This window comes from Lagenorhynchus albirostris, chromosome 5 (assembly GCF_949774975.1).
Source record: "Lagenorhynchus albirostris chromosome 5, mLagAlb1.1, whole genome shotgun sequence".
In the NCBI taxonomy this organism is placed as follows: domain Eukaryota; kingdom Metazoa; phylum Chordata; class Mammalia; order Artiodactyla; family Delphinidae; genus Lagenorhynchus; species Lagenorhynchus albirostris.
Window position 1 is genome coordinate 74,826,442 of NC_083099.1, and position 26,838 is coordinate 74,853,279.

Below are 26,838 nucleotides of genomic sequence, written 5' to 3' on the forward strand. Positions count from 1 at the left end.
AATATTTTTTATATTAGTGGTTCAGAAAAGACTATTAGTTGTAAAATAGGTTAAAATGAGCAGTCAGGTAAGGAGTTTATTTGATTATTATGGTATTTGCTGTCCCTTAGTAGATTTAGGTTTGTAAGGCATAAGAACAGTGTTGGGGTTTATGAGGCATAAGAACATTTGAAAAGAATGTTCTGTGATAATAATCCAGATGGTAAAGTCTCTCTTGACATGAATAATGAATTTAATATCGTTTCCCCACATTTGTACATTGTTAATTGAAGAAATACATATGTATTGTGTTTATATATAAAATCATTAGCATTAACTGATCACAAATTATGAACAGCCATATAACATTTAAAAGAATGGTACTTTCTGAACAACATTAAAGAACCTGGTGACTAAACTGCAGTCACATATACCTCCTGTCTAACAATGACACTGATACAACAGATGTTTATTAAGCCCCTCTTATATTCCAGACACTGTGCTAGGTGCTGGGGCTACAGCAACCAAGAAGGTAACTGTGGTCCTGGCTTGCATGTTGTGAATAAGTAATAGCCATTTTCCCCATTATTTTGTTCTTTTAAAAGTAATATTATAGGGACTTCCCTGGTGATGCAGTGGTTAAGAATTCCCCTGTTAATGCAGGGGACACAGGTTTAATCCCTGGTCCGGGAAGATCCCACATGCCGCGGAGCAACAAAGCCCGTGTGCTGCAACTACTGAGCCTGCGCTCTAGAGCCTGTGAGCCACAACTGTTGAGCCCACGTGCCACAACTACTGAAGCCCGTGTGCCTAGAGTCCGTGCTCCGCCACAAGAGAAGCCACCGCAATGAGAAGCCTGTGCACCGCAACAAAGAGTAGCCCCTCAATTATCTGAAGATACTAATTACTGTTTTTTTGTATTGCTCTCTCTGGTTGATTTGTTGTTGTTGTTGTTGTTGTTGTTGTTTTAGGTGGTGCTGCCTACATTTATCCTAGAGAAGCGTTCCCTGTTGGAAATGTATGCAGACTTTATGTCTCATCCAGACCTGTTTATAGCCGTCTCTAATGGAGCTACAGCTGAGGACAGAATGATCCGTTTTGTTGAATACTACCTTACCTCATTTCATGAAGGCCGTAAGGGAGCCATTGCTAAGAAACCGTACAATCCTATCATTGGAGAAACGTTTCACTGTTCCTGGAGGATACCAAAACGCGATGTAGCATCCAGTGTCATTAGCAGCTCTTCCACCCAGGCTGTCACAAATCATGCTCCTCCATCAGAGGAGGCTTTGAGCCAGGTGGGATCAGACTGTTACACAGTCAGATTTGTTGCTGAGCAGGTTTCCCATCATCCTCCAGTCTCAGGATTTTATGCAGAATGTGCAGAGAAGAAGATGTGTGTAAATGTGCACGTCTGGACTAAGAGCAAATTCTTAGGCATGTCGATAGGTGTGACAATGGTTGGGGAAGGTAAGTAGAAAAATTATTCTCCAATTTTTAATATCAAACTATAACCTTAAATTTGGGGAAGCTAGAGAAATATTAGTTATAAATTTGAACTGCTATGTGTACTACTTTTTTCCCCAACTCCTAGTATGTTTCAGAATACTGGTGGTGGGGGGAGAGGGCATATCTGTCAACAAATATGAATTCTTTTTTTTTAACTTTTTTTTCTGATTTTAAATGTAAATTATTTTTATTATAGAAAATTTAGAAAACTTAGAAGTATCAAGGAGAAAATACAAGTATCTCTAATCCCTTCATCCAGAGATAGATAAATTTAGCTAGTATTTTGTATTTTTTCTATGTGTGTATGTTCATACTTTTAGTTTTATAAAATTAGGATTCTCTCTATGTAGTTTTTTGTCCTCCTTTTTTGCACTGAATATTCATTTTCCCAAGTTATTAATAATACTTTAAAACATGTTTTTGTTATTATAAACAGCACTCAAGAAATATTTTCTAGGTAAATCTATATCTACATCTTTTGTATTTCATAGGAGATATTCATAGAATATTTTAAAATATATTGCCAAACTTTATATCTACTCCAGCAAATGATTATGAAAAAACAATTTAAGGAAATACAATATTTTTTGGTTAAGAATAGAAAAAGCAAATTAACAATAACAAAAATATCTCCACAGAAATCATTGCAGAGTTAATGAAAATATAATGGTCTGCCATTTTAATGTTAAGGAACACTCTCGTGCATAGGAAAATTTGTTCTAAATATAAACTTACAGTGTAAGCATGGCATAATTAAGCTTATGACCCTAACATTTTGAAATTGTGTTATTTTAGCCTTGAAGAAAATATATTATCCCCTTTTTAAGCTTTCCTCATCTTTAACTCCTGTTGTGCTGTCTTACCAATTTCCAAATGTTTCAAACTAATCAAAACTTTTATAACATTAGAAGATATTTCATTAGTTAAAAAAAAAAGTTTGTTATCTCCAGTTATAAGCTGCATCACATTAACCCCTAGGCTCTTCACAAATCAGTTTACTTACTTTAGAAGCCTAGAGGTGATGGGATGTGTCCAGGATCATAGAAGTTAAGGCATAGTCGGATTTAGACCCTCATTCTTTGACACACTCTCCCCGAGGACAGTTACTCTTAACAGTTCATGGAACAGAGAATATCTGGTGATAGTATCCTCTCCCACTCCAAGAAAGGAAATACCTCAAGAAATGAGGAAAAGCATTAATATCTTAACCATGCATTGAGAAGGATATATATGATAGTTATTTTTTGATTTGCTAGTTATATATTCATGGATTTGTCTTTTTTAAATTAAATTGCTATTAACACTCTCAACAGAAAGTAAATTAAATCAGAGAATGGAACTTCTGACAGTTTATTTTGCTTCTGTCAACAGCCATGTTTTTATTGAAAAGTAGGGGAAAATTCTGTTTAATTATCAGATAAATGAGATTTTAGAATACTTTGAATCTCAGTTATCCTAACTAGTCTTATTTTCCCATTCAGTAGAAACTGATTATATATTTATTAGACGTTAAATTCCATAGTGAATATTACTTATGTTAACTATCTTCCTAGAAATCAAAGATCATGAATCTAGTTTATAAGGCCAAATGTTTTTAGAAAAGTATGTGATATCCTTTCCAACTTAGAATTAATCAACAGTTATTATTAAATACTTGAAATATAACCAAGTATGTTATGTATGTCTTCTGACAGCTCCCATTATATATAAATATATCACATACAGAGCCATGTTCCTTTTCAAATGGCTCAATATTAATTGTTGCCCATTGTGAAAACTGTTAAGGGCAATACAAATTAATAGTTGGCGTTGCTTTATGTAAAGTAGACTACTTTAGAATCTCAGTCTGTCTATTTGTTTATCCTAAAAATAGGATATCCTAAAAATATTAAAACATTTATCATAATTTTTGCCCTTATTTGTGAACATTAAGAACACAGTAGTTAATGAGCATTCATTAAGAGAGACATGCCATCATAGTTCAGACTAGTAGTACACATCCAGTTCGGTATTTGTTTTTATGGTGAACTAGGTAATGAGCTTAGTTAGGTTAGTAATGTAGCTCAAGTCTCCTTAATGTCTCTTAATTATCTAGGATAGATTGATTACTCATTTATGTAATTCCCCTTTTTTTTGTAATTCCCTTTTTTATATGTTTTTTAAAGCCATCTTTATAGCATCACTTAATGTGGAACAAGCCCCATTAGAATAATATTTGTTTGAAAACTACCACTTCTAACTCTTGTAGCTTCACCTTAAATACTTCAGAATTTGGCAAACAAAATTATTATGAGGACCTTAGTTTATATCATAAAATTACTTTTTTTCTTTCTTAATATGCATAGAATAGAATGAAGAACACTTTCTCCCCGCCCTCGCCCCCCCCATCATACCATCTGAGATTAAGGTCTGTGACTCTATAATGTTAGATATTCAGTTATTCCAAAAACTGCTTAAATTATTAGTACTAACTAATGATCAGATCTTATGATGATACAGTATAGCATGGACTTAAATTCTGACTTAAGGTTTTATTTTACTTTTAGGAGCATTAGAGAGAACTCTTAAACAGTTTCCACTGCAACATTTTCTGGTCCCATGAACCCCAAAGGGATAATAAAGTCATAATGAAAGTAACCTCGATTCACTATTACCAGGAATTGTTGTCAAATACAATTGTAAATGAAGCCAATTTCATCCAAAGCTAAAAGAAAATTAAGCAAAATTATGATGTTCATTTACCAGGCAGGAGAAAAACTTAATATGGATTTTTCATAGCTGTCTTTTTTTTTTTTTTAAAGGTATTAACCACTTTTATGTTTTCACATTCAGGAATCCTCAGTCTACTAGAGCATGGAGAAGAGTATACGTTTTCTCTACCTTGTGCATATGCCCGGTCAATTTTAACTGTTCCTTGGGTAGAACTGGGTGGCAAAGTCAGTGTCAACTGTGCAAAAACTGGGTATTCAGCCAGCATCACTTTTCATACTAAGCCATTTTATGGTGGCAAACTGCACCGGTAAGAACATTTTAGTGATACCTGGCTCTTATTCTATCAGTTTGATCTTGTATTATAACTCTTTATTCTTTTTCTGCTTTGTTTTATGTGAAATGGGATTGGATTTTTATTCATGTTTATTTTTTGTTTAATATATTTGATCTTTGAAGGCATTCTGGAAATCACGATCTGGTTTTAAAATAGTGACAGATCTATCTTCTCTTGTAAACTAGAACTCCTAACAAATGGACATGTAGCTTCTGGCCCAATTTCTGCCTTTAAAGGGACTCAGACTTGGATCCAGACCTCAGTAGAGGTAGTGTCGCTACAAGTTAGGATGAAAATACATCTAATCATAAGAAATAGTTCAAGACGCACAATGATGGAAGCCAGTATCTTTAGGCACCAGTATTGAATGTGGCTTTGTTCTAATTCCATCTATGAATTGGCCAGTTATTATACCCCTTTAGTGGCTTGTTGGTCTTTTCAGCACTCGTCCAGATCACCCAACTCCATGAAGATAAGTTTTCTAATAGGATCCTCAAAAGGATACTGACTCTTTCCTTAAGCTTTTGATGTCTATTCTGTCTGTCCTGAAGTAGGGATAGTTTTCTTTTTCTACAGAGCTTTTATTGAAGAATAACATACATACAAAAGTATAGAAGTTGATCTGGGGCCATTTCAAATAATGCTGCTAGAACATTGTGAATGTATGTATGAATTTCTGTTTGGTAGATACCTAGGAGTGGAATTGCTGGGCTGTAGGGAATGAAACTTTAACTTTATTACTGCCAAACAGTTTTCTTACGTGGTTATACCAAAATGCACTCTCTTCAGTCACGTATGAGACTTTCAGTGCATATAGCTATTTTACTTCTTCACCGGACAACTGGTACTCAACAATCTTAGAAGTGGAAAGAAAGATTTATTGGCTCCCAGGCATTGAATGGCCTTAAAAAACACAGATTTCAAAAACACTGAAGCAGAGAATTAAAAAAAAAATTACAGATCACCCAAACAGAATCACTGGAGATTGTCAGAATAGTCGCCTTTTATCCTTAGAGAAGGTTTTAATATGGTTCACACTTTGTTATATGTGCTTCTACTTACTCCTCTCACCATAGTGATCACAGGATTCAAACTTTACATTTAGAAGGGACTTTAGAAGTCACTACACCAACATTTGCTAGGTGTCTAAATCCTTTTGCATCATACCCGATAACTGATTTGTTCATTGTGTTGGTACATTATTATTAGTACAGAACTCATAATGCATGAGGCAGCCTATTCCATTTTCAGACACCCCTTATTTATATGAAGTTAAAATTGAAATCTATATCCCTGTAACATTCCTGCATTGGTGAAACCATTCTTCAAAGTATATAATTGAGTCAAATGCTTAGGGGACACAACTACAGTGAAAAATTTGCCAAGTCCAGCACTTTTTATTGACAATGATATTGATGAATTTCTTTTTTTTTTTTTTTTTTTTGCGGTATGTGGGCCTCTCACTGCTGTGGCCTCTCCCGTTGCAGAGCACAGGCTCCGGATGTGCAGGCTCAGTGGCCATGGCTCACGGGCCCAGCCGCTCCGCAGCATGTGGGATCTTCCCAGACCGGGTCACGAACCCGTGTCCCCTGCATCGGCAGGCGGACTCTCAATCACTGCGCCACCAGGGAAGCCCTCTTTTCTTTTTTTTAAATGAAGTATATTTGATTTACAATATTGTGTTTCAGCTATATAGCATAGTAATTTAGTATTTTTGCAGATTATATTCCGTTATAGGTTATTACAAGATAATGGGTATAATTCCCTGTGCTATATAATATATCTTTGTTGCTTATCTATTTTATATGTAGTATCAATAGTTTGTTAATCCCATACCCCTAATTTGCCCCTCCCCCCCTTCCTTCTCCCTTTTAACTACAAGTTTGTTTTCTATATCTGTGAGTCTTGTTTCTGTTTTGCATATGCATTCATTTATATTATTTCTTAGATTCCACATATAAATGATATCATATAGTATTTGTCTTTCTCTATCTGACTTACTTCACTAAGTGTAATATTCTCTAGGTCCATCCATGTTGTTGCAAATGGCAATATTTCATTCTTTTTATGGCTGAGTAATATTCTGTTTTTTTAAGATATATATCACATCTTTTAAAAATATATATATATTTATTTATTTATTTGGCTGCTCCGGGTCTTAGTTGCGGCATGTGGGATCTTCGTTGCGTCATGCAGACTCTTAGTTGTGGCATGCAAACTCTTAGTTGCAGCATGCACGTAGGATCTAGTTCCTCAATCAGGGATCAAACCTTGGCCCCCTGCATTGGGAGCGTGGAGTCTTACCCACTGGGCCACCAGGGAAGTCCACGACTGTGGACTTTTTTGAAATCATTATTATTTATCATAAGGTTCCTCTCCTCTGTGAACTTTCTTGGGTTGATTAAGAGATAAAATCCCTTTTAAGAATTTCCCATATTTATTCTATCCATATGCGTTATCGCATGTTGAGCCATGAGTGGGAACTTTCCCATATTTATTATGATTCAGTGGGTTCCTTTCCATTATTAAATCTCTGCTACCGAGAAGGAAATAAGAGGCTGTTAAAGGCTTTCCCACATAACGTTCATTTGTATTTCTACATATGAATTTTCTGATAGTTTTCAGTTAACACCTATTTCGTATCTAGTACACATAATGTTACCTGCATGTTCAGAATTTTCTTCAAATTTTGTAACAGCTCAACTATATGATAGCTATTCTGATTAATTTTTAAGTCTTGATTAAGTTTCAAATGTCCTTTTATAAAAACTCATTATAGTTTTGAGCTCAGGTTAATTTTTTTGTCAAATGCAAAATATTCAAATCTTTGTCCTGAATCAGTGCTTTATCTTGCCTTAAATTATAATAATAAATATAAACTATAATTTATCATACTGCCAGGACTACCTTAATTTAGAGAATCAAAATTCATCCCCCAAATCTTACCGTTGCCATGACATTTAGATGGTTCCTTGCTGCAAATATCCTGCATAGAAATTTTCTCTTGGTTTTCATACTTTGAGTTTTTTAAGACTCCTAATAATTTTAGATAGATATCCTTGGTTTGTTAGTGATCAGTCATTATATTTGCCATCTTATTTCTTTGAATTTCTTATTTAAATTGGCTTCTTTTCTCCCTTCATACTTTTTTACCTATCCATAAGGCCACAAGTATTGGATCTTTTTGTTACTTGGAAGTATACTTTTGGTTGACTCCAAAGTTTCCTCATTTTTTCCAGTCTGATTTCCCTTAAGACCGATGATTTTACCTAATTTCTCGTTTAAAAGATTCATATTTGAAACAGACTTCTCTATTTTGATATCTTTTCTTCTTCAATTTTATAGAATATTTTAACTAAGACTCTCTTTCATGTCTTTATTAATAACCATGCCTCCCTCCTCAGACATAGCCTAGTTTTTCCACTGCTGTCTGCAATCAAGCAGACACATTATCTGCTGTCTGCATTTGATATAAATATATTATCTTCCACTTGTCTTTCCTTACTCCCTCATTTTCCACAACTCTCTCTGATGGAGCCAAACAGGCCTAGTTAACTATTCCTCATGTCCTTGTCTATCTCCTGATCCCATTTTCCACACTCACTTTAGGATGGTGATTTTTTAAATATATGTAGCAGTATAATGTCATTAACATTTATGTTAACTAACTGCTAAGTGGCATACTTTTCTGCACACTGAAGATGTAGAAAAGTAAAAAGCCGATCTCTGCCTAAGGTTTTAGTCTAATATTAGAATGCAGGACCCTATCTTTGGAAAGCATTTATAAGGCTTTTAGGAAAAACTCATGTATAATAGACAATTAAAAATAAAGTCTGTTATTATAGTAACCATAGTGATGGAAAAGGACAATAATGCTGTGAACCTGGGATTAGGTAATTATTGTACCCGAAAATACTCTTCTGCTAAAGTAAAAAGAGCAACATGATGCTCAACGTACTTCTTATTGTCTGATAAAGGACACCTATCACTTTTTTCAGGAGAGATAAACTACTTTCCTGGTATTGAATTTTGAAGGGATTTGTATCAAGTATTCTTATGTAGTGGCATTGAGTAACATAATAGAACAATGTCTTTAGTTCTGCATAAGATGTAATTCCCTTCATGTGGTATTTCTTACATATACATCAGTAAAACCCAAAGCTGAAGTCTTAACTTTCAATTTTTAAATAAAATTTTTCTGTATGAAGCCAAGTTAATATATCCAGTGATTTTCTGGTATTCTAAATAGCTATAGAGACAGGGTCTAGATAATCTAAAAAGTCAACTTGAGGACTTCCCTCGTGGTCCAGTGGATAGAGTCCACGCTCCCTATGCAGGGGGCCCAGGTTCGATCCCTAGTCAGGGAACTAGATCCTGCATGTCGAAACGAAGATCCTGCACGCGGCAACAAAGATCCTGCGTGCTGCAACTAAGACTTACTTTGCGTAGCCAAATAAATAAGTAAATATGGAAAAAAAAAAAACTTGATGTCGTTCTTAGAAAGTGAGACAGTAAATGCCTTATCGGTTATCAGTTATCCTCAATTTAGAGATGAGTAGGATGGCAACTTAAAATTTAACTCTTTGGTAAGTATTTTAAAGGCAGCGTATTCCATATCATTATTTGATACAAGACCTAGATTTATATGCTTTAGATATTTAGATATTCATTTACATATTGTCTGTGATTGCTTTCCTGCTACAGTGAAAGAGTCAAGTTGTGACAGAGACAGCCTGGCCCACGAATCCTAAGATATTTACTTTCTGGTCCTTTATAGACATTCACTAACCCTGCATTAGACTGTTAAGAAGAATTGTTATAAGTAAAATGAGGCGAGGCCCTTCTTCCTCCTTATGCTCCTTTTGCAAGTTCCTCATGGCCTGCCTCTAGCATGTGCAATTCTTGTTCCCTGCCCCAGTTCTCATCACGATGCTCTTGCTGTGTGTAGCTGCACTAAGCAGCAAAGACCCCGTGTAACCCAGCACGCATGGACAGGGACCTAGGGTTTGTTACTTTTTAAGTGGAAAGGCTTGTGAAGGAGATAATGATAACTTGAGAGATTGTGGCAGTAAAAGAAAGATCAAGTGAGAAACGGATTATTATTCCTCAGTTCACAGAATATAGTTCTGGGTATGTGTGGTTGGAAGATGGAAGAGGTAAGTGTTCAGTGTCATCTCTTCATATCATGTTTGGTTACATAAATTTTCAAGGAAGGAAACAATGTTGACAAGTGGGATCAGAGAGGAAACATGGATGTCACAAAAAACATTCAGTCAGGCAAAAACCCTTAGCAGTGTAGTTATTTAAGTTCAAACGCTTTGAGGTATAACCTAGAGTTCCCACTCCTGCTGTAATCAAGCAGACTTGTAGTCGCGGTGTTCTTTGTGTCCAGTGAGCTACAATTATGCCTAACGTTTAATTTGGGATGTTTGGTGTGCTCTTGATTCCAAACCCTTGTACACCTTGATCTCTAAGATCTGGCTCATTTGCTTATTGGCTCCTACACCTCTGCCTTGAGCTCTGAATTTGTAGACCATTCACTTCTCCTGCTTAAAAACTACGGACTCCCTAAATTCAACTACAAGCTTCTGGTTCCCAGGCCCTTGGTTATATCTGGCAAATGCTATTTATGGTTCCTGAGCTGTCACCTGAACCTGGGCTTTGGTCCTTTGGATTCCCCCCCCCCCGGCTTTTTTAATATTTATTCATTCATTTTTATTTTGGCTGAGCCTGGTTTTAGTTGTGGCATGCGGACTTCTTAGTTGTGGCTTGCATGTGGGTGGGATCTAGTTCCCTGACCAAGTATCGAGCCTGGGTCCCTTGCATTGAGAGCATGGAGTCTTAACCACTGGACTACCAGAGAAGTCCCTGGATACTCTTTTGAATCCAGATAAACCGTAATCTCTGGCACACTGACCAGAACCTAACATTTGCCCACTATTCTTTGAGTTCTGAACCTCTGTCGAATCTGACCCTGTTGTTGTTTGTGTCCGACAGTGAACATAAAGTACTTCATTAAAAATAATTAGACCTGTTTCTATTCCAGCCTTCATTTGAGCTGCATCCTGTCTGTGTCCAGCCAGATAACTCTTCATTAAACTTTCAACAACATTAGTGCTTGAGTTCTCTGAGTTTTGTGTAGATAGTGATAATTTTTGTATACCAGTGCTCTTTTTGTCAAGAGAATTAACAAATGTTTAATGTATCTTTTATTTTTTTCTACCTCTTACTGATTTGTCTGGTTTCTATATTTAATTTAAAATTAAGCTTATGTGGTTTTATACAGAATCTGTATATCCAGAATTTAAAATATAGGGACTCTAAACTTTTAAATAGGACTAGTTTGAAAAAAAGTTGAATAGACTGTAGTGTTGTAACATTTTTATTCTGTAATAAAAAAGAAATGTTAATATTTTTCATATTCCTAGTTTTAATATTATAATGGTTGTTTGTAGCAAGCATTTAAAATACCACACTTTGTGATCACATATAGTAACTGAGTCTCCAGTTTGATTCCTAGTATTCTTTCTCATATTAAATTGATGTTATTTGAAAAAATTATCTAGGAAACTACCAGGGATTTACAAAGACTTTGTAACTGACAAATTGACTTGTAATTGTAACTGAATTTGGCGCTGACAAATTGAAGTGATATGTGTAACTAATTTAAACAGAATTCACGAAGTACATTCTGGGTTTCAGAATTCCTAAGAAATAAGCAATATTACTTACTAGAGCATATCTTTTTTTTTTTCTGTCTGCTTCTAGGGTTACAGGTGAAGTAAAGCACAACATCACCAACACTGTTGTATGCAGAGTACAAGGGGAATGGAATAGTGTTCTTGAGTTCACTTACAGCAATGGAGAGACAAAGTGTGTGGACTTGACTAAATTGGCAGTGACAAAGAAAAGAGTAAGACCTCTGGAGAAGCAGGACCCATTTGAATCCAGGTATGTCATCCTTGCATCCATCCAGGAAAGAGTCAGAAACTCTGGATCTTAATCTAAGCCTTTTCACTAACTTCCAGCCCTGGGCAAGTCACTTCACTGCTTTGCATCAGCTTCCTCATCTATAAATTGAAATTATTGGTCTGATCTGATGCTCTTAAACCCCGTACCAGCTATGACATTATGTGATACATAGTCACATTTTAGTAAAAATAAAACATTAACTGGGCAAAAATATTAACATTTTGTAGTCAAAGGATTACTATCCTTATCATAAAAACTCTTCCAAATTATTAACAAAAAGATGGGTACCCCAGTAGAAAAATAGGCAAAGACACAAAGAGGTAGTTCACAAAAATAGAAAAAAAGAAATGCCCACTAAGAAAATGAAAAATTGTTTAGTGTAATTAGAATTTAAAGAAATATAAATTAAACAATAAGACATTCATTTTTTAAAATGGTATCTCTTTTGGAAAAAGTATGAGCGAATAGACATTTTCACATTGCTGGTTAGAGAGGTAAATTGCTACAGCCTTCCTAGAGGGTATTTTGTCAATATATGTGATAGGCCTTTAAAAGTAAATGAAGTGGATCTATATGTGTTAACAAGGTAGTCTCCAAAATGTATTGGCAGTGGTTGCTTCCAGAGAGGAATACTGGGGTCTGGGATAAGAAAAAGACTTAACGGGCTTCCCTGGTGGCGCAGTGGTTAAGAGTCCGCCTGCCGATGCAGGGGACACGGGTTCGTGCCCCGGTCCGGGAAGATCCCACATGCTGCAGAGCAGCTGGGCCCGTGAGCCATGGCCGCTGAGCCTGCGCGTCCGGGAGCCTGTGCTCCGCGATGGGAGAGGCCACAACAGTGAGAGGCCTGTGTACCACAAAAAAAAAAAAAAAGAGACTTACTCTTCACAGAATGCCCTTTTGTACTGTTTAAATTTTATGTCACATGGAAGTATTACTGTATCAAATACAAGGAAGCATTAAACATCTTAAGAACACATAAATGAAACCAAACAATTTATAAGTAGATGTGTAAAGGGATTTAATACCTTTTAACCAAAAACTCAGGTTCGGTCAAAAAATAAAACAGCAATGACTGAAAAAAATTCTTCTATGGGTGTATTTAGGATTTATTTAGGAGAGTTTGTCAAGGTTTGGTATGTGGACCCCTGGGGCCCTTGAGACCTGTACAGGGGGTCTTCAAGTTGAAAAAACTTTCATAATAATGCTAAGATATTATTTGTCTTTTTCTCTCTGTTTGCACGTGCATTGGTGATACAAAAGCAATGGTGGGTGGCACTGCTGGGCCTTAGCACCAATCAAGCAGTGGCACCAAACTGTACAAGTAGTCGTGGTATTCCTCACTGCCATGCAATTTTTTTCTTTTCGGCCTTGCAATTTTTTTAAACACCATTTTCTTTTTAAAATCTGCTTGAATAGCAGTACAGATTATTAGTTTTATTAAATCTGGAACATTGATTAACTGTCTTTTTTAATATTCTGCATGACAGATTTGGAGTATACATAAAGCACTTGTGTTAGATAATAAAGAAGTACAGTGGTTATCTGGAGGAAGAGCACTTGTTCAGTTGTTTGAGTTACAAGCAAATTACCCTTTCTTGAAACACTATTTTTACTTAAATGATCGACAAAGTAAGGCTGTCCTAATTTTAATATTGGGCAGACATTTTCCTTATAAATGAACGATGTGAACATGGCACTTCAAGGAAAACAATTGGCAGTATTTTTTTTTCTAAGATGTTGGGGGTAGGAGTTTATTAATTAATTAATTAATTTTTGCTGTGCTCCATCTTTCGTTTCTGTGCAAGTGCTTTCTCTAGTTGTGGCAAGCGGGGACCACTCTTCATCGCGGTGCGCGGGCCTCTCACCATCGCGGCCTCTCTCGTTGCAGAGCACAGGCTCCAGACGCGCAGGCTCAGTCGTTGTGGCTCACGGGCTTAGTTGCTCCGCGGCATGTGGGATCCTCCCAGACCACGGCTCGAACCCGTGTTCCCTGCATTAGCAGGCAGATTCTCAACCACTGTGCCACCAGGGAAGCCTGGCAGTAGTTTTTGCTAATAATAAAATTTAAACGGAAACAACCTAAGTGCCCATTCACAGATAAATGGATAAGGAAGTTGTGAGGTATATATTTTATATATATATATGTATAATGAACTATTATCCAGTCCTTAAAAAGATGGAAATCCTGGGCTTCCCTGGTGGCACAGTGGTTGAGAGTCCGCCTGCCGATGCAGGGGACACAGGTTCGTGCCCTGGTCCGGGAAGATCCCACATGCTGCAGAGCAGCTAGGCCCGTGAGCCATGGCCGCTGGGCCTGCACGTCCGGAGCCTGTGCTCCGCAAAGGGAAAGGCCACAACAGAGAGAGGCCCGCGTGCCGCAAAAAAAAAAAAAAAAAAGATGGAAATCCTGCCATTTGTGATAACATGGATGGATGCTTTATGTGAAGTCAAGTCTCAGAGAAAGAACAAATACTGTATGATCTCATTTACATATGGAATCCAAGGGAAAAATAAAAAACACTGCACTGTTGATGGGAATATAAATTGGTGCAGCTGCTATGGAAAATAGTATGGAGGTTCCTCAAAAAACTATGTACTCCTATGTTCACTGCAGCATTATTTATAATAGCCAAGATATGGAAACAACCTAAGTGTCCATAAATGGATTAATGAATAAAGGAAATGTCATATATATATATATATATATATACACACACACACAATGGAATATTACTCAGCCATAAAAAGAATGAAATCTTGCCATTTGAGACAACATGGATGGACCTTGAGAGCATTATGCCAAGTGAACTAAGTCAGACAGATAAAGACAAATACTGTATGACCTCACTTATATATGGAATCTTAAAAAAACCAAAACCAAAACCAAACAGCTCATAGATACAGAGAACAGAGATTGGTGTATTTCTGAAATGCCAGAGGTGGGCAGCTGGGGAGTGGGTGAAATGAATAATGAATAAAGTAGGTCAAAAGGTGCAGACTTCCAGTTTTAAAATAAATGTCATGGGGATGTAATGTACAGCATGGTGGCTATAGTTAATAATACTGTATTGCATAATTGAAAGTTGCTCAGAGAGTAGTTCTTAAAATTCTTCATCACAAGAAAAAGAACTTTTTTGGTAATTATGTATGGTGATGGATGTTGACTAGTCTTATTGTGATGATCATTTCACAGTAATACAAATATTAAATCATTATGTTGTACACCTGAAACTAATATAATGTTACATGTCAACTATACCTTAACAAAAAAATTAATTTAAAAAATTCACAGAAAAGGAGATCGGACTGTGGTTACCAGAAGTGTGGGGTAAGGAGTGAAGGAATTGAATGAACTTCCAGTTATAAGATAAATAAGTACTGGGGTTGTAATGTACAACATGATGATTGTAGTTAACACTACTGTATGGTATGTTTGAAATTTGTTGAGGGAGTAGATCTTAAGAGTTCTCATCACAAGGAAAAGAAGTTTTTTTTCTATTTCTTTAATTTTGCATCTATATGAGAGGATGAATGATGATTAACTAAACTTACTGTGGTAATCATTTCACAATATATGTAAGTCAGGTCATTATGCTGTACACCTGAAACTTACACAGAGCTGTATGTCGATTATATCTCAGTAAAACTGGAGAAAAAGAGACTTCGCTGGTGGTCCAGAGGTCCAGAGGTTAGGACTCTGCGCTTCCAATGCAGGGGGGTGCGGGTTCAATCCCTGGTTGGGAAGCTAAGATCTCAAGTGCCACCTGACGCGGCCCAAAAAAAAAAAAAAAAAAACTGGAGAAAAAAGTGGAGGTTTAAAGACAGAAATCAAAATTTTGGAAAACTTGTATCTGTCACAATAAACTGGAAACTTCCCTAGTAAAGAGTTTTCTGATGAAATTGGTGGTGAAACTAATTAATGTGATCTTTAAAATATGATAAAATATGTCAACATCTGGAAGATCATTTTTCAGATGACCAATGCATGTTATTACAAAATTATGCATGGGTAAAAATTCCATTCAAGGTGCAAATTAGACCAATGGATTTCCATGTCGCAGAGCATGAAAAATTCATTGACATTTTTCAGTTTCCACATTGCAGCTAATCTTTTAAAAACTACCATTTGCTGAGTTTTAATATGGTATCAAAGAACTGAGTTATTTGAAATATCTATTAAAATATTCTTCCATTTTCCAGCTATATGTCTGTGTGAAGCCATATTTTCCTTATATACTTTAACTAAAACAATATGTATCACAATAGATTGAATGTAGAAGCAGATATAAGAATCTGGCTATTATTGAATCAGATGTTTAAGAGATGCTGCTGTATTCTCTTTGCTAAACTTTTATTATAGATTTTTGTCTACATTCCTGGGGGTTATTGGTCTTTTGTTTTCTTTGGAAGAAAGTTTTTAACCACAAATTTAGTATCTGTAGTACCTAGGGCTATTGATGTTATCGGTTTCTTCTTCTTTTTTTTTAAAATAAATTTATTTACTTTATTTATTTATTTTTGGCTGCATTGGGTCTTTGTTGCTGCACGCGGGCTTTCTCTAGTTGCGGCGAGCGGGGGCTACTCTTCGTTGCAGTGTGCGGGCTCTTGGCACACAGGCTCAGTAGTTGTGGCTCGCAGGCTCTAGAGCACAGACTCAGTAGTTGTGGCACACGGGCTTAATTGCTCCGCGGCATGTGGGATCTTCCCAGACCAGGGCTCGAACCCGTGTCCCCTGCATTGGCAGGCAGATTCTTAACCACTGTGCCACCAGGGAAGCCCTATCGGTTTCTTCTTGAGCAAGTTTTGGTAGTTTGTGTCTTTCAAGGAGTTGGTTCCTTTAATTTTTCAAATTTATTGGTGTGTATTTCATAATATTTCCTTATTCTTTTAATATGTGTAGGATCTGTAGTGGCCCCACACTCATTCCTTGTATTGGTGATAACTTCTTTTCCTGATCAGTGTGATTAAAGGTTTATTAATTTTACTTAAAGAACTAGTTTTTGGTTTCATTGACTTTTCTCTATATTTCTGTTTTCTTTTCCATTGATTTCTGTTCTTAATTCCTTTTCTCTGCTTATTTTTTGCATCATTTGCTATTCCTTCCTCTAGTTTCTTAAAATAGCAGTTAGGGACTTCCCTGGTGGCACAGTGGTTAAGAATCCGCCTGCCAATGCAGGGACACGGGTTCGATTCCTGGTCCGGGAAGATCCCACATGCCGCAGAACAACTAAGCCTGTGCACCACAACTACTGAGCCTGTGCTCTTGAGCCCACGTGCCACAACTACTGAAGCCTGCATACCTAGAGCCCGTGCTCCGCAACAAGAGAAGCCACCACAATGAGAAGCCTGTGCAACACAACGAAGAGTAGCCCCTGCTAATCGCAACTAGAGAAAGCCCACGCTCAGCAGCAAAGACTCAACACAGCCCAAAATAAACAAATTTAAAATAGAAGTTAGGTCAGGGTTAGCAAACTTCTTTTTGTAAAAGGCCAGAGAATAAATATCTTAAGCTTAATGGGCCAGATAGTCTCTACCACAGCTACTCAATTCAGCCTTTGTAATGTGAAAACAGCCAGACAGGAAACGGATAGATGTTGTTATATTAAAATAAAAGCCTATTTACAAAAATGAGCATCGGACCATAGTTTGACCCCTGGTTTACATCACTGATTTTTCTTCATTCATAATATAAATGTTTAATGCTATATATTTCCCTCTAGGTCTGCTTTATCTATATCCTGTAACTTTTGAACATTTATTTATTTATTTGTTTATTGAAGTATAGTTGATATACGGTGTTGTGTTAGTTTCTGGTGTACAGCAGAGTGATTCAGTTTATACATATAGTATATACATATTGTTTTTCATATTTTTCTCCATTATGGATTATTACAGGATATCAAATATAGTTCCCTGTGCTAGACAGTAGGACCTTGTATCTATCTTATATATATTAGGGTTTTTTCTGTTTTTTTGTTTTTTGGGGTTTTTTTTTGCGGTATGCAGGCCTTTCACCGCTGTGGCCTCCCCCGCTGCGGAGCACAGGCTCTTGATGCACAGGCCCAGCGGCCATGGCTCGCTCCGCGGCATGTGGGATCCTCCCGGACCGGGGCACAAACCCGCGTCCCCTGCATCGGCAGGCGGACTCCCAACCACTGTGCCACCAGGGAAGCCCTATATATTAGTTTCATCTGCTAATCCCAAACTCTTAATTTATCCCTCCTCCATTCCTTTTCCCCTTTGGTAACCATAAGTAGTTCTCTAAGTTTGTGAGTCTGTTTCTGTTTTGTAAATAAGTTCATTTGTATCATTTTTTATTTAGATTCCACGTATAAGTGATACCATGTGATATTTGTCTTTCTCTTTCTGACTTGTTTCACTTAGTATGATAATCTCTAGGCCCATCTATGTTGTTGCAAATGGCATTATTTCATTCTTTTTATGGCTAAGTAGTATTCCATTGTATATACATACCACATCTTCTTTATCCATTCATCTGTAGATGTACATTTAAGTTGCTTCCATGTCTTTTTTTTTTTTTAATTCACACTTGTGGGTTTTTTTTGTTTTTTTGGCCATGCCCTGTGGCATGCGGGATCTTAGATCCCCGACCAGGAATTGAACCCGTGCCCTCTGCACTGGGAGCATGGAGTCTTAACCACTGGACCGCCAGGGAAGTCCCCTGCTTCCATGTCTTGGCTACTGTATATAGTGCTGCTATGAACATTGGAGTGCATCCAATTTTTGAATTATAGTTTTCTCTGGATATATGCCCAGGAGTAAGATTGCTGGAACATATGACAACTCTATTTTTTGTTTTTTAAGATCTCAGGGGACTTCCCTGGTGGTCTAGTGGTAAGACTTCGCATTCCAATGCAGGGGGCACAGGTTCGATCCCTGGTCAGGGAGCTAATATCCCACGTGCCTTGGGGCCAAAAAACCAAAACATAAAACAGAAGCAATATTGTAACAAATTCAATAAAGACTTTAAAAATGGTCCACATAAAAAAAACCCTTGATATTGTTTTCCATAGTTGCAGCACCAGTTTACATTCCGACCAACAGTATAGGAGGGTTCCCTTTTCTCTACACCCTCTCCAACATTTATTATTTGTAGACTTTTTGATGATGGCCATTCTGACCAGTGTGAGGTGATACCTCATTGTAGTTTTGATTTTCATTTCTCTAATAATTAGTGATGTTGAGCATCTTTTCATGTCCCTATTGGCCATCTGTTTGTCTTTGGAGAAATGTCTGTTTAGGTCTTCATCAAAGATACTGGCCTGGCTTGTAATTTTCTTTTTTGTTATTTTTGTCTGGTTTTGGTATCAGGGTGATGGTGGCTTCATAGAATGATGGGAGTGTTCCCTCCTCTTCCATCTTTTGGAAGAGTTTGAGAAGGATCAGTATAAGTTCTTCTTTGTATGTTTGGTGGAATTTCCCAGTGAAGCCATCTGGCCCTGGACTTTCGTTTGCTGGGATTTTTTTTTTTTAATTACAGACTCTATTTTACTTCTAGTGATTGCTGTGTTCAAATTATCTGTTTCTCGATTCAGTTTTGGTGGGCTGAATGTTTTTAGAAACTTGTCTGATACTGCTGAACTGAATGAATAAGCATTTTCAGAACTCTAATGGAAAACTGATGAATTCATAAAAGTGCTAACAAAACATCAAAATGAAAAAAAAATTAATTACATGGGACTGAGTGAACTGATGAGGATGATTATAATTTTTGTGACTTTCTGTTTGAATAAAAAAAAAAGAAACTTGTCTGTTTTTTCTAGGTTGTCCAATTTGTTGGCATATAATTATTTATGGTATTCTCTTATGGTTTTTTTTATTTCTGTGGTATCAGTTGTTATTTCTCCTCTTTCATTTCTTATTTTGTTTATTTGGGTCCTCTCTCTTTTCTTCTTGGTGAGCCTGGCCAGAGGATTGTCGATTTTGTTTGCCCTTTCAAAGAGCCAGCTCTTGGTTTTATTGATTTTTCTCTATTGTTTTTTTAATCTCTATTTTGTTTATTTCTGCTCTGACCTTTATTATTTCCTTCCTTCTGCTGATGTTAGGTTTTGTTTGTTCTTTTTCTAATTCTTTAGATAGTAGGTTAGGTTATTTATTTGAGATTTTTCTTGTTTTTTGAGGAAGTCCTCTATTACTGTGAACTTCCCTCTAAGAACTGCTTTTGCTGCGTCCCATAGATTTTGTATGGTTGTGTTTTTATTGTCATTTGTCTCAAGGTGTTTTTTAATTTCCTCTCTGATTTCATCATTGACCCAGTGGTTTCTTTTTTCTTTTCTTTTTTATTGGAGTAAAATTGCTTTACAATGTTGTGTTAGTTTCTGCTGTACAATGAAGTGAATCAGCTATATGTATACCTATATCCCCTCCCTCTTGGACCTCCGTCCCCGCCTTCCTCCACATCTAGGTCATCACAGAGCACTGAGCTGAGCTCCCTGTGCTTTACAGCAGGTTCCCACTAGCTATCTATTTTGCACATGGTAGTGTATTTATGTCAAACCTAATCTCCCAGTTTGTCCTACCCTCCCCTTCCCCCACTGTGTCCACATGTCCATTCTCTACATCTCTGTCTCTATTCCTGCCCTAAAAATAGGTTCATCTGTACCATTTTTCTAGATTCCACATATATGTGTTAATATACAACATTTGTTTTTCTTTCTGGCTTACTTCACTCTCTATGACAGACTCTTTGTCCATCCACATCTCTACAAATGACCCAATTTCACTCCTCTTTATGGCTGAGTAGTACTCTACTGTATATATGTAGCACATCTTCTTTATCCATTCATCTACTGTTGGGCATTTAGGTTGTTTCCATGTCCTGGTTATTGTAAATAGTGCTGCAGTGAACATTGGGGTACATGTGTCCCTTTGAATTATGGTTTTCTTAGGGTATATGCCCAGTAGTGGGATTGCTGGGTCATATGGTAGTTCTATTTTTAGTTTTTTAAGGAACGTCCATACTGTTCTCCATAATGGCTGTATCAATTTATATTCCCACCAACAGTGCAGAATGGTTCACTTTCCTCCACACCCTCTCCAGCATTTATTGTTTGTAGATTTTTTTTAAAGAAATTTATTTATTTATTTTTGGCTGCGTTTGGTCTTCACTGCTGCATGCAGGCTTTCTCTAGTTGCAGTGAGCAAGGGCTACTCTTCGTTGCAGTGTGCGGGCTTCTCATTGCAGTGGCTTCTCTTGTTGCGGAGCATGGGCTCTAGGTGCGCGGGCTTCAGTAGTTGTGACATGTGCGCTCAGTAGTTTTGGCTCGTGGGCTCTAGAGCTCAGGCACGGTAGTTGTGGTGCACAGGCTTGATTGCTCCACAGCATGTGGGATATTCCCGGACCAGGGATCAAACCCATGTCCCCTGCATTGGCAAGCAGATTTTTAACCACTGCTCCACCAGGGAAGTCCTGTTTGTAGATTTTTTTCTTGATGGGCATTCTGACCAGTGTGAGGTGATACCTCGTTGTAGTTTTGATTTACAGTTCTCTAATAATTAGTGATGCTGAGCATCTTTTCATGTGCTTCTTAGCCATCTGTATTTCTTCTTTGGTGAAATGTCTATTTAGGTCTTCTGCCCTTTTTTTTTTTTTTATAAATTTATTTATTTTGTTTGTTTATTTTTGGCTGTGCTCTAGGCACGTGGTCTTCAGTAGTTGCCACAGGCGGACTCAGTAGTTGTCGCTCACAGGCTCCAGAGCACACGCTCAGTAGTTGTGGCGCACGGGCTTAGTTGCTCTGCGGCATGTGGGATCTTCCCAGACCAGGGATTGAACCCATGTCCCCTGCCTTGGCAGGCGGATTCTCAACCACTGCGCCACCAGGGAAGCCCTCTGCCCATTTTTTTAATTGGGTTGTTTGTTGTTTTGATATTGTGCTCCATGAGCTGTTTGTATATTTTGGAGATTAATCCTTTGTCCATTGCTTTATTTGCAAATATTTTCTCCCACTCTGAGGGCTGTGTTTTCATCTTGTTTATGGTTTCCTTTGCTCTGCAAAAGCTTTTAAGTTTAATTAGATCCCATTTGTTTATTTTTGGTTTTATTTTCATTAGGAGGTGGGTCAAAAAAGATCTTGCTGTGGTTTATGTCAACGAGTATTTTTCCTGTTTTCCTCTAAGAGTTTTATAGTGTCCAGTTTTACATTTAGGTCTTTAATCCATTTGGAGTTTATTTTTGTGTGTGGTGTTAGGTGGTGTTCTAATTTCATTCTTTTACATGTAGCTGCCCAGCTTGTCCAGCGCCAATTTTTTTTTTTTTTTTTTTTTGGCTGCATTGGGGCTTCGTTTATGTGCACAGGCTTTATCTAGTTGTGGCAAGCAGGGCCTACTCTTCATTGCAGTGCATGGGCTTCTCATTGCGGTGGCTTGTCTTGTTGTGGAGCACGGGCTCTAGGCGCACGGGTTTCAGTAGGTGCGGCACACAGGCCCAGTACTTGTGGCTCGTGGGCTCTAGAGCGCAGGCTCAGTAGTTGTGGCTCATGGGCTTAGTTACTCCGTGACATGTGGGATCTTCCCGGACCAAGGCTCGAACCCATGTCCCCTGCATTGGCAGGCAGATTCTTAACCACTGTGCCACCAGGGAAGTCCCCCAACATCACTTATTGAAGAGGCTGTCTTTTCTCCATTGTATGTTCTTGCCTCATTTGTCATAAATTAGGTGACCATGTGTGCATGGGGTTATCTCTGGGCTTTCTATCCTGTACCATTGATCTATATTTCTGTTTTTGTGCCAATATTATATTGTCTTGATTACTGTAGCTTTGTAATATAGTTTGAAGTCAGGTAGCCTGATTCCTCCAGCTCCGTTTTTCTTTCTCAAAATTGCTTTGGCTATTTGGGGTCTTTTGTGTTTCCATACGAATTGTAAAGTTTTTTGTTCTAGTTCTGTGAAAAATGCCATTGGTAGTTTGATAGGGATTGCACTGAATCTGTAGTTTGCTTTGGGTAGTATAGTCATTTTCACAATATTGATTCTTCCAATCCAAGAACATGGTATATTTCTCCATCTGTTTATGTCACCTTTGATTTCTCATCAGTGTTTTATAGTTTCCTAAGTACAAGTCTTTTGCCTCCATAGGTAGGTTTATTCCTCAATATTTTATTCTTTTTGTTGCAGTGGTAAATGGGATTGTTTCCTTAATTTCTCTTTCTGATTTTTCATTGTTAGTGTATAGGAATGCCAGAGATTTCTGTGCATTAATTTTGCATCCTGCAACCTTACCAAGTTCATTGGTTAGTTCTAGTAGTTTTCTCATGGCATCTTTAGGATTTTCTATGCATAGTATCATGTCATCTGTAAACAGTGACAGTTTTACTTCTTCTTTTCCACTTTGTATTCCTTTTATTTCTTTTTCTTCTCTGATTGCCGTGGCTAGGACTTCCAAAGCTATGTTGAATAAGTGTTGTGAGAGTGGACATCCTTGTCCTGTTCCTGATCTTAGTGGAAATGGTTTTGGTTTTTCACCATTGAGTATGATGTTTGCTGTGGGTTTGTCATATATGGCCCTTATTATGTTCAGGTAGTTTCCCTCTATGCCCATTTTCTGGAGAGTTTTTATCGTAAATTGGTGTTGAACTGTGTGAAAAGCTTTTTCTGCATCTATTGAGGTGATCATATGGTTTTTATTCCTTAATTTGTTAATATGGTGTATCACATTGATTGACTTGCGTATACTGAAGAATCCTTGCATTCCTGGGATAAATCCCACTTGATCATGGTGTATGATCCTTTTAATGTGTTGTTGGATTCTGTTTGCTAGTATTTTGTTGAGAATTTTTGCATCTATGTTCATCAGTGATATTGGTCTGTAATTTTCTTTTCTTGTAATATCTTTGTCTGGTTTTGCTATGAGGGTGATGGTGGCTTCATAGAACGAATTTGGGAGTGTTCCTGCTTCTTCAGTTTTTTGGAAGAGTTTGAGAAGGATTGCTGTTAGCTCTTCTCTAAATATTTGATAGAATTCACCTGTGAAGCCATCTGGTCCTGGACTTTTGTTTGTTTAATACAGTTTCAATTTCATTACTTGTGATTGGTCTGTTTATATTTCTAATTCTTCCTGGTTCAGTCTTAGAAAATTGTACCTTTCTAAGAATTTGTCCATTTCTTCATGGTTGTCCATTTTATTGGCATATAGTTGTTTGTAGTAGTCTCTTATAATCCTTTGTATTTCTGTGGTGTCTGTTGTGATTTCTCCTTTTTCATTTCTAATTCTATCAATTTGCATCCACTCTCTTTTTTTCTTGATGAGTCTGGCTAAAGGCTTATCAATTTTGTTTATCTTCTCAAAGAACCAACTTTTAGTTGTATTGATCTTTGCTATTGTTTTCTTCATTTCTATTTCATTTATTTCTACTCTGATCTTTATGATATCATTCCTTCTACTGACTTTGGGTTTTCTTTGTCCTTCTTTCTCCAGTTGTTTTAGGTGTAAGGTTAGATTGTTTATTTGAGATTTTTCTTGCTTCTTGAGATGAGATTGAATTGCCATAAACTTCCCTCTTAGAACTGCTTCTGCTGTGTTTCATAGGTTTTGGGTCATCCTGTTTTCGTTGTCATTTGTTTCTATGTATTTTTAAATTTCTTCTTTGATTTCTTCGGTGATCTCTTGGTTATGTAGTAGTACACTGTTTAGCCTCCATGTATTTGTGTTTTTTACAGTTTTTTTTCCTGTAATTGATTTCCAGTCTCATAGCATTGTGGTCAGAAAAGATGCTTGGAATGATTTCAATTTTCTTAAATTTTCCAAGGCTTGAGTTATGTCCCATGATGTGATCTAGCCTGGAGAATGTTTTGTGTGCACTTGAGAAGAAAGTGTATTCTGCCACTTTTGGGTGGAGTGTCCTATAAATATACATTAAATCTATCTGCTCTATTATATCATTTAAAGCTTATGTTTCCTTATTTATTTTCTGTTTGGATGATCTGTCCATTGGTGTAAGTGGGGTGTTAAAGTCACCTACTCTTATTGTGTTACTGTTGATTTCCCCTTTTATGGTTGTTAGCATTTGCCTTATGTATTGAGGTGCTCCTTTGTTGGGTGCATAAATATTATTTATAATATAAATATTTATTATTATAATTATATAATCTTCTTCTTGGATTGATCCCTTGATCATTATGTAGTGTCCTTCCTTATCTCTTGTAGCTGTCTTTATTTTCAAGTCTATTTTATCTGATACGAGTATCGCTATTCCCCCTTTATTTTGATTTCCATTTGCATGGAATATCTTTTTCTATTCCTTTGCTTTCAGTCTGTATGTGTCCCTAGGTCTGAAGCGTGTCTATTGTAGACAGCATGTATATGGGTCTTGTTTTTATATCCATTTAGCCAGTCTGTGTCTTGGTTTGAGTGCTTAATCTTTTTACATTCAAGGTTATAATTGACATGTATGTTCCTATTGTCATTTTCTTAATTGTTTTGGGTTTGCTTTTATGGGTCTTTTTCTTCTCTTATGTTTCCTGCCTAGAGAATTTCCTTTAACATTTGTTGTAAAGCTGTTTTGGTGGTGCTGAATTCTCTTAGCTTTTGCTTGTCTGAAAAGCTTTTGATTACTCTGTTGAATCTGAATGAGATCCTTGCTGGGTAGAGTAATCTTGCTTGTATGTTTTTCTCTTTCATCAGTTTTTAGTTTTGTTTATTTATTTGTTTGTTTGTTTGTCTATGGCTGAGTTGGGTCTTTGTTGCTCTGCGCGGGCTTTCTCTAATTGCAGTGAGTAGGGGCTACTCTTCATTGCGGTGTGCAGGCTTCTCATTGTGGTGCCTTCTCTTGTTGTGGAGCATGGTCTCTAGGTGTGCAGCCTTCAGTAGTTGTGGCTTGCAGGCTCTAGAGTGCAAGCTCAGTAGTTGTGGCACATGGGCTTAGTTGCACCACGGCATGTGGGATCTTCCTGGACCAGAGCTCGATCCTGTGTCCCTTGTATTGGCAGGCAGATTCTTAACCACTGTGCCACCAGGGAAGCCCCTCTTTCATCACTTTAATTATATCCTGCCCCTCCCTTCTGGCCTGCAGAGTTTCTGTTGAAAAATCAGCTGATAACCTCATGGGGTTCCTTTGTATGTTATTTTTTGCTTTTCCCTTGCTGCTTTTAATATTTTTTCTTTGAATTTAATTTTTGTTAGTTTGATTAATATGTGACTTGGTGTGTTTCTCCTAGGGTTTGTCCTGTATGGGACTCTCTGCGCTTCCTGAACTTGGGTGACTATTTCCTTTGCCATGTTAGGGAAGTTTTCCACTATAATCTCTTCAAATATTTTCTCAGACCCTTTCTTTTTCTTTTCTTCTTCTGGGACCCCTGTATTTCGAATGTTGGTGCGTTTAGTGTTGTCCCAGAGGTCTCTGAGATTGTCTTCAATTCTTTTCATTCTTTTTCCTTTTTTTCTGCTCCTCGGCAGTTATTTCCACCCTTCTGTCTTCCAGCTCACTTATTCATTCTTCTGCCTTAGTTATTCTGTTATTGTCTTCTTCTAGTGTGTTTTTCATTTCAGTTATTGTGTTGTTCATTTCTGTTTGTTTGTTCTTTAGTTCTTCTAGGTCTTTGTTAAACATTTCTTGTATTTTCTCAGTCTGTGCCTCCATTCTATTTCCGAGATTCTGGATCATCTTTACTATCATTACTCTGAATTCTTTTTCAGGTAGGTTGCCTATTTCCTCTTCATTTATTTGGTCTTGTAGGTTTTTTACCTTTCTCCTTCATCTGTGACATATTTTTTTGTTGTCTCTTTTCTTTTTTTGTTGTTGTTCTTGATGGGTGGGATTGTGTTCCTGTCTTACTGGTTGTTTGGTCTGAGGCTTCCAGCACTGAAGTTTGTATGCTGTTGGGTACAGCTGTGTCTTGGTTTCGAGATCAGGACCTCTGGGGGACCTCACTCCGATGCATATTCCCTGGGGTCTGAGGTTCTTTGTTATTCCAGTGGTTTGGACTCGGAGCTCCCACCACAGGAGCTCTGTCCCAACCCCCAGCTCATGAACCAAGATCCTGCAAGCCATGTGGGGTGCCAAAAAAAAGGAAAAAGAAAAAAACAGAAAAGAAAAAATGGAGCAGAACAATAACAAAGAGTAAAAAATAAAATTAGATTAGAAAACTAACAGATGTTAGAAAGAATAAAAAAATAAAAATATAGATGAAACAATGAACTGAACGTAAAAAAGAACCACAATAGTAAAAAAATAAAAAAAAAGAGGAGAAAAAGAAGAAAAAAAGCCTAAGAAGGCCTTGGCTGGGGGTGGGGGGGGGGGTGGGGGGGTGGGGCTTAGGCAGGGGTGGGGTTTAGGTGGTAGGTGGCACCTGTGCTTAGGAAAAGGCCCTGAGG

At 37.3% G+C, this 26,838-nt stretch overlaps 1 protein-coding gene across 1 annotated transcript in view; it reads left to right on the forward strand.

The window, feature by feature from the left end:
- OSBPL11 (oxysterol binding protein like 11) overlaps positions 1-26,838 on the forward strand; it is a 99,223-nt gene that overhangs the window by 57,611 nt on the left and 14,774 nt on the right. Inside the window, exons 9-11 of the mRNA XM_060150436.1 lie at positions 951-1,449; positions 4,321-4,507; positions 11,303-11,485. Coding sequence (XP_060006419.1) covers positions 951-1,449; positions 4,321-4,507; positions 11,303-11,485 — 869 coding nt within the window. The remainder of the gene's footprint in view (positions 1-950; positions 1,450-4,320; positions 4,508-11,302; positions 11,486-26,838) is intronic.